At 37.6% G+C, this 12,632-nt stretch overlaps 2 protein-coding genes and 1 non-coding gene across 5 annotated transcripts; 2 read left to right on the top strand and 1 right to left on the bottom strand.

Moving 5' to 3' along the window:
• Positions 1–4,335: 4,335 nt before the first annotated feature.
• Positions 4,336–8,068, top strand: scpp1 (secretory calcium-binding phosphoprotein 1). The gene is made up of 9 exons (XM_065956235.1): positions 4,336–4,601; positions 4,884–4,938; positions 5,266–5,313; positions 5,704–5,757; positions 5,869–5,895; positions 6,036–6,083; positions 6,313–6,354; positions 6,475–6,534; positions 6,627–8,068. The coding sequence occupies exons 2-9, from the start codon at positions 4,885–4,887 to the stop codon at positions 7,146–7,148; spliced, it is 855 nt and encodes a 284-aa protein (XP_065812307.1). The 5' UTR covers positions 4,336–4,601; position 4,884; the 3' UTR covers positions 7,149–8,068.
• Positions 8,069–8,381: 313 nt separating this feature from the next.
• On the top strand, positions 8,382–8,455 carry trnai-aau (transfer RNA isoleucine (anticodon AAU)). Its single transcript has one exon. It is a non-coding gene; the product is annotated as a tRNA-Ile (tRNA).
• A 499-nt stretch (positions 8,456–8,954) lies between these two features.
• aptx (aprataxin) lies at positions 8,955–12,630 on the bottom strand. 3 transcript variants are annotated; one of them, XM_065957938.1, is made up of 7 exons: positions 12,493–12,627; positions 11,149–11,195; positions 10,691–10,987; positions 10,511–10,570; positions 10,154–10,380; positions 9,481–9,584; positions 8,955–9,395 (listed from the first exon to the last, which is right to left on the bottom strand). In XM_065957938.1, the coding sequence occupies exons 1-7, from the start codon at positions 12,620–12,622 to the stop codon at positions 9,241–9,243; spliced, it is 1,020 nt and encodes a 339-aa protein (XP_065814010.1). In that variant the 5' UTR covers positions 12,623–12,627; the 3' UTR covers positions 8,955–9,240. The 3 variants fall into 3 exon arrangements, with proteins under 3 accessions (XP_065814010.1, XP_029135150.2, XP_065814017.1); XM_029279317.2 differs by having other exon boundaries at positions 10,712–10,987; XM_065957945.1 differs by lacking the exon at positions 11,149–11,195 and having other exon boundaries at positions 10,691–10,870; positions 12,493–12,630.
• Between the last annotated feature and the right edge of the window lie 2 nt (positions 12,631–12,632).

The following is a 12,632-nucleotide window of genomic DNA, read 5'->3' as shown; positions in this document are numbered from 1 at the left end:
GTGTTGGTTGTGGCAAGTGTTGGTTGTTTATGGTATGATTTAATTGGTTTTCACCAGTCACATCAAGGACAGAAATGTAAACTTTGGGCCACAAGATGTCAGTCTGTCACAAGTCTGCAGCTGCTTTCAGATACTTTCAATTTATCCGGTAACCATTAATACAGACATCCACTGCCCCTGAAAAAAAAATAGAGAGTTATATGTAGTGTACTTTTGCACAAGAAAGAAAATGTACCTTAAGGGCCCATTCAGAAGCTACTGTGGAGCTTATGATTGTTTGATATATGACTTTGTTCTGTTCTCATGAAAGAACACATTTTCAAACAGCAGTTGTCATACTTTGTGTCATATCAGATGCAATTTTTCTGTTGATACAAGAGTTCTAAGCAGTCAGCAGGCTTAGAAGTACTCAGATAGTGCTGCAGTAAAGGTCAACATATAAAAGTGTTGAAAAGTCCTGAGGGCTTTTTACAGTTTTTCTCAGTCGCTTTGGTACATTTCTCAGATCAGAATTGAAATTCTCAAAACTACTTGTTCAATCTTCACATCATTGTGTCACTTGTGCACATCAAAAAAGCAGTTTCTCATTTCTTTGAACAAGTTGCAAATGCTTTGGTACATCCATGCAAATGATTATGTACGCTTCTCTGCTGTTTCCTACATTATCAATTGCTTATGTCATGTTGATCAAAATGTATTATAATAGGTCTCTGTTGAATGGTCTCACCCCCCACAACATTTAGGCATTAGTTCATCGCATAAGTCTTTACATGCAAAATGGTTGAACAAGTTGTCATAATATGTCAAGCATATTTCTATACATTTCCATTAGACTTTTTTTTCTAAATCTGTCCTGAATTGGTAAAGTTCTCCCAGGTGAATCTCCATCGCTCCAACATTATCAGGCAATGGTTTGCGACCCACAACAGGATGCTGATGGACTTCCTCTCCCCCTACTCCCCATTCCTTAACCCCATTGAGGAATATTTCTCAGCATGGAGATGGAAAGTATATGATCGCCAGCCACATACACAGGTGACCCTTCTGGCTACCATGGATGCAGCGTGTGATGACGTCACAGCCTGCAGAGGCTGGATAAGACACTCTAAAAGATTCTTTCCACGCTGCATCGCAAGAGAAGATATTCGTTGTGATGTGGATGAGAATTTGTTGCCCAACAGACAGGAACGTCAGGAGGTGTAGGAAGACTGCACTGTAGTTCCTACAGCACTGCATGTACAGTTTTCCCTAAGGAGATTGTCCTATGTTCACATTTCTACGTTTGTTTTTTTCTTTGTGCTATGCAGTGCTGTCTTTTCCTTTCTGTATCGCAATGACATGGTCTGTCAACAAATTACAGTACAAACGGTAAAAGCGTAAATGTGAATCTTGTCCAGTCTCTTGCAATCAATCTCCCACATACACTGAGGTGTAACTTACAATTTACAATAATTGTCATCAGAACTTTAGCCATAGTTTATATCAGAACACCCCTCCAGAGTACACTGTTATACTGACAACATGACTAAGCAATGTGACTGTCTTATCCGTACACAATGACACAAGGACTCGTCATTCTGATGGCACTGACATGTTCATTGACACAGATATTTACTTTTGAGAGATGAACTGAGGATTTTGAGCAAGAGACTGGCTTTTGCAGGTAATCCATGGTGTTTTGCTATTTGTACGAATTGTTTTGAGAAATGCACTTACAGTTTTGCAAATGTCGAGGATGATTCGAGAAATGTACCAAAGCGACTGAGAAAAACTGTAAATGGAGAACATTTACCCAAACCCCGCTTGAACACCAGTTTCTTAGCTTTATTTAGATGCACGTTGCAGATGTTTATCTGAAATGAAGCCACAGCGTCATTTAATGAATCCAGCAAGAAGGGGCCGATAAAGATCGGCCCCTGACTGATCAGACTGACTGATTGACTGACTGACTGACTGACTGACATACTGACTGACTGACTGACTGATTGACATACTGACTGACTGACTGATTGACTGACTGACTGACTGACTGACTGACTGATTGACTGACTGACTGACTGACTGACTGATTGACATACTGACTGACTGATTGACTGACTGACTGACTGACTGATTGAATGACTGACTGACTGATTGACATACTGACTGACTGATTGACTGACTGACTGACTGATTGACATACTGACTGATCAGACTGACTGATTGACTGACTGACTGACGAACTGATTGACATACTGACTGACTGACTGATTGATTGACATACTGACTGACTGACTGATTGACTGACTGATTGACTGACTGACTGACTGACTGACTGACTGATTGACATACTGACTGACTGATTGACTGACTGACTGACTGACTGATTGACATACTGACTGACTGACTGATTGACATACTGACTGACTGATTGACTGACTGACTGACTGATTGACATACTGACTGACTGACTGATTGACTGACTGACTGACTGACTGACTGACTGATTGACATACTGACTGACTGAATGACATACTGACTGACTGATTGACTGACTGACTGATTGACATACTGACTGACTGACTGATTGACTGACTGACTGACTGACATACTGACTGATTGACTGATTGACATACTGACTGACTGACTGACTGATTGACTGACTGACATACTGACTGACTGACTGATTGACATACATACTGACTGACTGACATACTGACTGATTGACATACTGACTGACTGACTGACTGACTGACTGACTGACATACTGACTGATTGACTGATTGACATACTGACTGACTGACTGATTGACTGACTGACATACTGACTGACTGACTGATTGACATACATACTGACTGACTGACTGACATACTGACTGATTGACTGATTGACATACTGACTGACTGACTGATTGACTGACTGACATACTGACTGACTGACTGACTGACTGACTGACTGATTGACTGACTGACATACTGACATACTGACTGACTGACTGACTGACTGACTGACTGACTGACATACTGACATACTGACATACTGACATACTGACTGACTGACTGACTGACTGACTGACATACTGACATACTGACTGACTGACTGACTGACTGACTGACTGACTGACTGACATACTGACATACTGACATACTGACTGACTGACTGACTGACTGACTGACTGACTGACTGACTGACTGATTTACTTATACTTCTAACTCACTTACTTCTGACTTAGGGAAACATTCAGCTAAAGAACATCGAGGTTGTACTTGAATACAGTTTATCATATTTATATTTCAGAATTGCCCTGAGCTGAGGGTGACAAACTTCCTTCTTAAGCATCTGTGTAATATCTGTTCCTCCTTAAACAACTGATTATTATTTAACATGCATGGGGAACATAAAAACCTGACTTTGACGGTCCTTCGGGGGCATCTATCGCAAAAAATGTATGCGACCTTAGAGCTGACATTGTTCACTGTTGCTCTGTGTGTCATAACAAGCATCAATCGTAGTGTCCTCCCTCCTCCCCTTCTTTCCTAAAGCAGGAGACCTTACAACCACTGTTAGCTGTGGTTTTGGCAAACAGCTCCAGACTGCTGAACATCCAGTCTAATTACATGTTTCTGCTGCACGGCTAAAATCCAGTGTGAGGTTAAACAAGGAATTCTGTCATCTCATTTTTAGGCCTGACCATGTATGGACATCCAGGAAGCAATTATGAGCCTCAGGGAGGGAAACATGCAAGTCTTTATTTAGCTTTTCTACTGTACATGCCACTCTTTCCAAGAACACATCCTATTTCCAAAATCCTCATGTTATACTGGGGACAAAGGTTACAAAACATGGTTTGGGGTTTGAATTAAGTAGACCAAGAGTTTATTTAAAGTGCATTTTAGTTTGTCCCACATTAGAGCACCCTTACTGTAATAGACAGATCAGTTACTGTTTCATATCTTCTTTCAGGTTTTTTCTTATCTTCACTTTTCCTTTTTTATATCATAAGAGAAGACTGAAATTACAAATATAACTAGTTAGAGCAATTAGCAAAAATGAAGAAATAAAATGTCGCCGGAAACAAGCATGACCCCGTCTGGCCCTCCTTTCCTCTCTGCGTGGGTGCGTTTGTTTTTTCAACATGCCACAAACCCTATGGTTGAGTACACTAAACTGTATTTCACTGACGACTTCAAAAGGGGGTGGAGGAAACTTAGAGACTCAATGAAACGTCTGTGTGTGTGTGTGTGTGTGTGTGTGTGTGTGTGTGTGCGTGCGTGTGTGTGTGCACGGGTGTGTATGTGTGTGTGTATTTTGTATTTTGGGTTGTGTGTGTGCAGCTATTATCATGCCTCCAGGGTGTGTTTTCTTTTTAAAGCTTTCTTGCTGGAAGAAAATACACCTTCGATGTGCCGACATCCGGAAGGAAGTGATGCAATTATTTCAATCAAGGTTACATATAAACAGTGGAGTTCGGAGTTTCCTTCAGCATTTCCACGCCAATCGAGCTTCTACTGTTTCCATACGTGGCTCAGAATAGGCTCAGACTGGATTCTGCTGTCTGCTGCTTACAAACACTGAACCAGGACTACTGCTACACTCACATCAGCTCTCAAGCTTACAGAAAGGTAAGAATGGTGATTCACTGAGTGACGGATTGATTCTGACCTATATTTTTATTCTTATATTAACTCCAAATTTTGATTGCTGTTGAATTTGTATGTTGCAAGTTATGTAAATGGTAGATTATCATTATCACATATTTAGTCTTTAAAATATTTGTATTTAACCACAACCTTGTGTTTAATTTGTTTTTATTTTATTTGAACAGTTTTCCTTAAGTAACCCTGTATTTTGAATTGACTTGTAATTAGTTACAATGCTACTCTCATCCTCTATCTCCATCACAGAATGAAGGTCACCATAATCATCTTTTTCCTGATTGGAACTATTTTTGCCAACCCAGTACGTATGAAAATGAGAGCACAAGGCTTAAAAACAAAATACTACTCACTGCAAACATTCTGCAATTTACTACACATTTTACATTTTTATGCTTTTTGTACGTTTTATTTTAAGCAAATAACCAATTTGTTTTCTTACATTGTGCTTCAGTTTGTCCTTAGTTTCATTTCTAGAATGTGAGCTTTCCCCGCTGCAGAATAAATATCTATGCAAAGCGGAAAGGAACGTTAAAGAGTCCATATTGATTATGTGGTTATCTCGTTGTTTTAAGATTATGATCATATTTCTAATTTGTCACAATAATGACCTGTGATTTCCTCCTGACAGATTTCATTCAGTGCTGTTTTGCTATCAAGCGAGCTTGACTCAAACTCGGTAAGTGCTAATAAACACAAGTTATTTCTTCATACTATAAAATTTGATTCCTGTTGTTACATTGCATGAACTAGACACTGTTTACACATTAATCATTTAACAGCAGTCGGGTTGTGTTCGCTTTGTCAAAGTCAGTAGATACTGTAACAATAAGTGCGGTTACCCAACGATTCTACGGACCTCAAGACCATTCTCCTCCGAGCAGACTATTGTTTACTGAGCTGACTTTGTGGGCTCAGTTATGCAGCTTATTCAGGGTGGAATCAATGGATCTTGAATGAATGTGATGATTGTTGTTGCTGTAGTTATAATATGTAATTAAATAAACTGGGGTTGTTTGTGTAATTAAATGTACTGTGGCTTGTGCTTACTTGTTGTTTTCTCTCCTAGACTGAAAGTTTGTCTGTTTCACAATCTTCTGAAAATGACACCTCAGAGCTGATGGTAAAGTATACATTCATTCCAGTAAAGAGTACATTATAATTGTGTGATGGAGATCACTTTATGCATGTTTTTTTTATTCTGATATTCATCCTGTGGGTGTTTCTGTTGCAGAGCTCTGAAGAAAATATTTCAAGTCAGGTAAGTTATTTCAAGGGTTTTATGTTCTGCATGACTAAAGAAGCAAATTTGAAAGACAAAGAACAACCAAATCAACTAATCTCACTTTGTCTTGTGAATGTTACACTTGTTTATATTGTTATATTGTTTTCTCTTCTCAGAGTCAGAGTTCAGAGTCACAATCATTAGAATCCACGTCGGAGGACACGGTGGGTTGAATTTTTCTAAACGTAATATCCATTAGGAGGCATTGCTTTGCAAATGTAACACATTCGGCATGTTATTACCAAGTTCATGTGTTTCAAATGTATTGGTGCACACTCACATTAAATATGAAATGAATGGTTATGAAGTAGAATAGACGAAAGAACGCTAACAAATGTAAAGCATAATTATCGTATAATTTACCAAGATGATGTGTTTATTTTCCACAAACAGACTTCAGAGGAGAGCAACAGTCTGTCAGAGGAGGATGATGAGGTAAGATCAGACAAATCAAGTCTTTTGTTGAACCTAAAATCTAAATCGCCAACTGTTCATATATGACACAGCATCCTTCTGGTCTGCGTTAAGCTCATTTTATTAAATCTGTTTCTACAGACAGACTCTCTGGCAGAAACCAGGGATGACAGCATGGGCAGTGAGGAGAACGTTCGAAAGGTGGGATATAGGCTCACTCAGTTTTACACTTTGTGCTTCTTTGGCAGAGATGACAGTTTTGTGACACTTTCCTTCACTTGTGTTTGCATCAGAGCTGGGTCAGAGTGTTCGCAAGTGTGATCAAAATACTGAGTGGAGAGGACAACAGCAGCAGCACAGAAGCCAAGGGTCCATCCATCGACCACACTGAGAAGCAGCCCACTCACACGTCCACTGGCACCACTTTCAAACAGAGGACCAACATGGCTCAGGGTCACACAGACCTACAGACTACCACAGACAGCAGTGACACAACCAGCGACAGCACAGACTCCAGCAATGACACCGGGGAAACAGCTGCCACCAGTGACAGCAGCGAGAGCAACAGCAGAGAAAGCAATGAGACCGACGAGACCAGTGAGGACAGTGACAGCAGTGAGGCCAGCAAAAGTTCAGAAGAGAGTAATGCCAGTGACAGCAACGAGCTGAAACAACTCAGAGACTGTGTGAATGGGACACAGAGCTGCGAAAGTGAAGAGTATTTCTTCCAGGACATCGGAGACGATGCCCATTACTCAGTGGACAATCTGATGGTTCCAGATGACAATGAAAGGGAGTTCGTTTTAAGGAGATGATGACATGCACTTGCGCAGTCATTTCCAACTATGAACTACAACACCATCAAATGAAGACTTCAGAATGACATATTTGCTCATACCCATCGCTTCTGAATGTTTTATTTTCCCATATAATGTTACCTGCAGCTGATTGATTATTTTTATTATTATAGTTATTATTATTATTGTGGGGATGATTTTATTGCCTAAGCATTTACCTTGTTTTAAAGTATTAATAAACTAATAACCGTTGTTTTGGGTGCTTGCATGCTTTAAGCTTTAAGTTATTTAGACATGTAGTGGAAAAACTAATATCCCAACATTTAGACCTGCTCAGGTTTATAGTTGTAGTTAGCTATTTATTTTGAATTGCTGTACCTTACAGAAGACAATTGGTCTTTTTAAAATATTCATACATTTAATAAATAAGTAGCACTTTGCTGACTATGATTTGAAATGCAAAAATCCCAAGACTGTATTTTGATTAGCTATAAATATTACCTACCAATGTATAGGATAAAGCAGTTCAAATAAACTCAGCTGTAAGGCAAATCCAGCAATTTAACATAAAGTATAGTAGACCTATGAAGGCTAATATACTCTATGTTTCATGAGCTTTATAATTGTTTAGCGCATTTATGTTTATAAAAAAGCAGCAAAAGTGAATGCTATAAATGTGTACACTTTTACTGATAGTTCTGATATTTTCTTCCACCACATGGATTAATACAACAATAAAAAAAAGCAATTGATTCACAAGTTTATCACCTATGACATTGATGATAATGATATTGATGATGATAATAAAACATGTTGTTGATGTTGCAATCTCCATGATGATGATGATAACATTGATGTGGAAGTTATTTGTGCTGTTGTTGTTGATGGTGATAAGCAATGATTATTAAAATAAGAAGGAAAAACTATTTGCATAGCTACCCTTTGCATTGTCTCTGTGCGATGCCTGTCAGCACCTGTCCGATTGAACTTGAAGCTGCACCACAGACTTTAAATAATAACCCTGTTATATACAGTATCTCCTCCTGTTTAGATCCTAGATGGACTTCTCTTCTGGACAATAAACGCCTTCAAAAGTACCTTCAATTAAATTGTGACATTGCAACACATGAGAATAGTTAGTCGCTATAGTAACTTAGAGAGGCTTATTTTGTTGAGCTCATAAATTATTGAGTAAATATTCGTAAAAACTACTAACAGTAAAATCGTGTTATAAAATCACGACGTATACATGGCCGGTTAGCTCAGTTGGTTAGAGCGTGGTGCTAATAACGCCAAGGTCGCGGGTTCGATCCCCGTACGGGCCACACTACCTTTTTTTTTTTTTTTTTTTTAATATTATTATTATAATATAATATTATATATATAATTTAAACAATTGTACTTTAAAATATGAATGATGTTCTTGGTTTGGCACAATCTTTACGTGTCAAAATTATTGTATTCATAGAACCCCGTTTGTTTATGTGGCCTGGTTCTGTCAAAAAAAAAAGGCACTAGATGGCGACAGAGTCCATCTACTCCAGATAAAGCCTGAGCATTTACAAATACAGTGTGTATCATCTAATCAGTACACTGAAGGAGGAAGTTGTCCAATTCTAACCAGTATTAAATAACTAAATTGGGGGTTAAAAAAATACTGTGGACAAAGGATAAACAAAAGTGAGTTGTCAGCCACAGGTACTGTGTGTATGGACTATGACTGTACTACGGCTAACCTCTGCACTCCTTTATTATTTTTAGACACATTTCAGTTCTGTGTTGTACTACTAAAGAGGGCATTGGGGGAAATAATCCAGTATTCAGTTCAGTGGACAAATATTTATTACAACACATTCAAACATGTAGGAAAATAGAAAGAAAACAGAAGCAGTATCCCTCATTACAAACTAAGGAAGGAAAAAAAGCCTACAAATGAAATCCAAAATATAATGCGAGCATCTTTATAATAACTCTTTTCAAACCTACTGATAAAGGAAGTCTAACAAACCAAAATCAGAATTAACAGGCAAAATGTATGCCAAACAAACTACAGTCCAATGACTGAACCAGTAAACATATGCTGCATTATCGTCTCTTTGAGTTGGATGTCCTAGCTGGGGAAGTGAGACTTCAGGTGTTCCTTCAGAGCTGGTATAGTGGGAAGCTCTTTTCGGCACATGTGACAGCGGAGAGGTAGTTTCAGCAACTCAGTGGTTCCTTCTTTGACGGCAACCCTTCCATCTGTTTCAAGCATCTGAATCACATCTGCAGATTAAAGACACATGAAGGCTGTCAGTACAAATGTGCTGTGACTAATATGATGAACAACTTGCACTTTACTTGCTCTCACCATGTGACTCAATGAAATAGTCAGTTGTGAAAGAGTTCCAGTGTTTTTTATTCTTTAAACACGGAGAGTCAAAGTCTTGGCTGATCACGTGGAGATGAACATGACTGTAAAAGAGAACATAACTTTTTTTTTTTTTGTGGTCAAATATTCCAAGAAGAAAGTCTAGATGGCTCAACACTAGGGAGGAAAATCAAATCTCAGAGATTTAACGATTCTGGTAACAAGACAAATTTCACAAGTGTTTGACAAAAACAGCCTGAGTTTGAGATAATAAATAATCAATATGCTAAAATATATATGTATCAAAATTACAACAGCCCTAATACGGCCCAGTAGTAAAGTGTAAGCTAAAAAGCTGCAACATACTACCAAATTTAGGATCATTAAATTTTTTCTTATGAATTTGCCTCTTAAGCTTCAGTATTTGGCTACTACTGTGTAAGACAGAGGTAATTACAGATGTAATGATGTAAAAACACATCTCATACACACTGACAACTTATAGTGATGTATATACTTGTTTAAAATAAAGAGTAAACCATCAGAACAAAACATTTCATTGAATGAACATAGTGGACTGTTGAGTTTACATTTTCTAAAACATAAAATTAAAGTCAGAAAAAGCTATACTGCCCTCAAATCTGACGCCAATATCCAGACTATGATTTCTCACCTCATACTGGGGATGGCATGGTACCCTTTACGAAAGCGTAGTGAGCTTTTATGTGGACACTGCTGAACCATCTGCTCAGCAACCTGTTGCATGTGTTTCAACAGGTCAGTGTGTTCCCCACTTAACACCTTCAGACTGGAAATGGACTGCCATGGCAGGACCAGCCAATGGTAGCGAGCTTTGGGGTATTTATCTTTGATTACCACTACTTTATCATCCTTGTACACCTGGAAAAAGGGAACATTTGATTCAGTCATTGTCAGTCAGACTTCCAAGTTGTAGTGCTGTCTCAAACACAGCAGCATCAACTGTTGTGGGTTTTTTTTAATTGTTTGTTTGTTTATTAAAAATAGCTACCTGCATCTTTGGGTCCTGCATTGATGTCTTCAGACCTTGGCTCCAATGTCCAAAACTTTCCTGTGAGGTTGTAATTTTTTTTTGTTGATAATGTAACTCGGTCAAATGAACATTTGTAGAAAATCAATTCAGAGAAAAAAAACAAATAAACATACTATATGCATTTTTAAAAACATGCACCTGCTCTCTTTCATCTCTTACACTGCTTTTTGTGGCTTCTTCCTTTTGGAGGGGCACAGATTGCTTTTCTGTTTGTTTAGCTACTTTTGGACTCGGAGTCTCTCTGTCACACTTTTTGTCCTCTGAAGGCTCTCGTGGTCTTCTGGAGCGGCCATGATCCCCAGTAGCATCCTCCCTGAACTGAACAGTGTATGGGAAGAGCTGATTGACAATATGAAGCTGCTGTCCAGGCCTCATTTTGACCTCATTGCCTTTACCAACCACCGCAGAGTCTATGGACGTGGGGTTCAAGCCCAACTGTGGAGTAAAGAAGGGGGGGGAAGGGATGAAGAAGAGTGGAAAACTAGCAGTAGGGCTGTAAGCGATCATAGTAACAGGCCAGATTACAGTTATTAAATTAGGTTTAGCCAAACAATTGCTTCATTGTTTCACTCTGATAAAATCAATGTTTCTCTTACCTGTTTAACTTTGACATATCCTTTGTTGCATTCTGCTTTCACTTCAACTAGTTGAAAGGGGACAACAGTGGCACAATCTTGAATTGGTTTTAATTACTTTTAGAAGATGTTTTTGATGTGAATATAGAAAAATAAAAATAAATACATGGACATATATAAAACAAACACATGAGCAATATATTAAAAAACTACATTTTCTTATCTTACTGCAATTGAATATTGAATCCCTGCACTCATGTTCACTTCATTTGGCTGTCTACTCGCCGTTATTATTGTATAGTTTCTGCTTATTACATGTCTACACTCATGCACTTTAACTTATGTCAATACTGTCCATTCACAACTCTGTTTTTGCACATTTACATTTAATCTTTCATATTTAATTTACAACCATTTACATTTAATCTTTCATATTTAATTTACAACCATTTACGACTCTGTTTTTGCACATTTACATTTAATCTTTCATATTTAATTTACAACCATTTACGGCTCTGTTTTTGCACATTTACATTCACTCTTTCATATTTAATTTACAACCATTTACGACTCTGTTTTTGCACATTTACATTTAATCTTTCATATTTAATTTACAACCATTTACATTCACTCTTTCATATTTAATTTACAACCATTTACGGCTCTGTTTTTGCACATTTACATTTAATCTTTCATATTTAATTTACAACCATTTACATTCACTCTTTCATATTTAATTTACAACCATTTACGGCTCTGTTTTTGCACATTTACATTTAATCTTTCATATTTAATTTACAACCATTTACGGCTCTGTTTTTGCACATTTACATTTAATCTTTCATATTTAATTTACAATCATTTACATTCACTCTTTCATATTTAATTTACAACCATTTACGGCTCTGTTTTTGCACATTTACATTCACTCTTTCATGTTTAATTTACAACCATTTACATTTAATCTTTCATATTTAATTTACAACCATTTACGACTCTGTTTTTGCACATTTACATTTAATCTTCCTATTTAAGACTAGTAATGCTTAGTAAAATCCTGGTTGTATATATTCACATTCATTCTTATTTTAGATATCTTTTAGTACTCATTTACTTTGTATTTAATATTATATTGTGTTTAGATTTGCTAACATTGTGTTTTTTTACTCATATTGTGTGTTTGTACAACCTGCTGCTGTAACGCCACAATTTCCCAGTTTGGGATCAATAAAGTAATTCTATTTTAATACTTGATTTGAAGAAAACATCGGCTTTAATCTCATCATGTCTCACAGGGAATATTGATCCACTTGAGAGTTTCTCATTGCAAAGGCAGCTCATGTATCAAATAGAAATCTGTATTACCTTGATGCCTGGAGCACTTTTTGTCTTTAATTGTCGTTTCTGGACCTCGACCCAGAATAACTGCCTGAAGATGAGGCAGTCTAATGGGTTTATGATTGCCCTCGTCGCTGATAAGCCAGCAAATGGGCATTTTATCATCG

This window comes from Labrus bergylta, chromosome 1 (assembly GCF_963930695.1).
Source record: "Labrus bergylta chromosome 1, fLabBer1.1, whole genome shotgun sequence".
Taxonomy (NCBI): domain Eukaryota; kingdom Metazoa; phylum Chordata; class Actinopteri; order Labriformes; family Labridae; genus Labrus; species Labrus bergylta.
The sequence above is the reverse complement of the archived record's forward strand: the minus strand, read 5'-3'. Positions and strand labels throughout refer to the sequence as shown.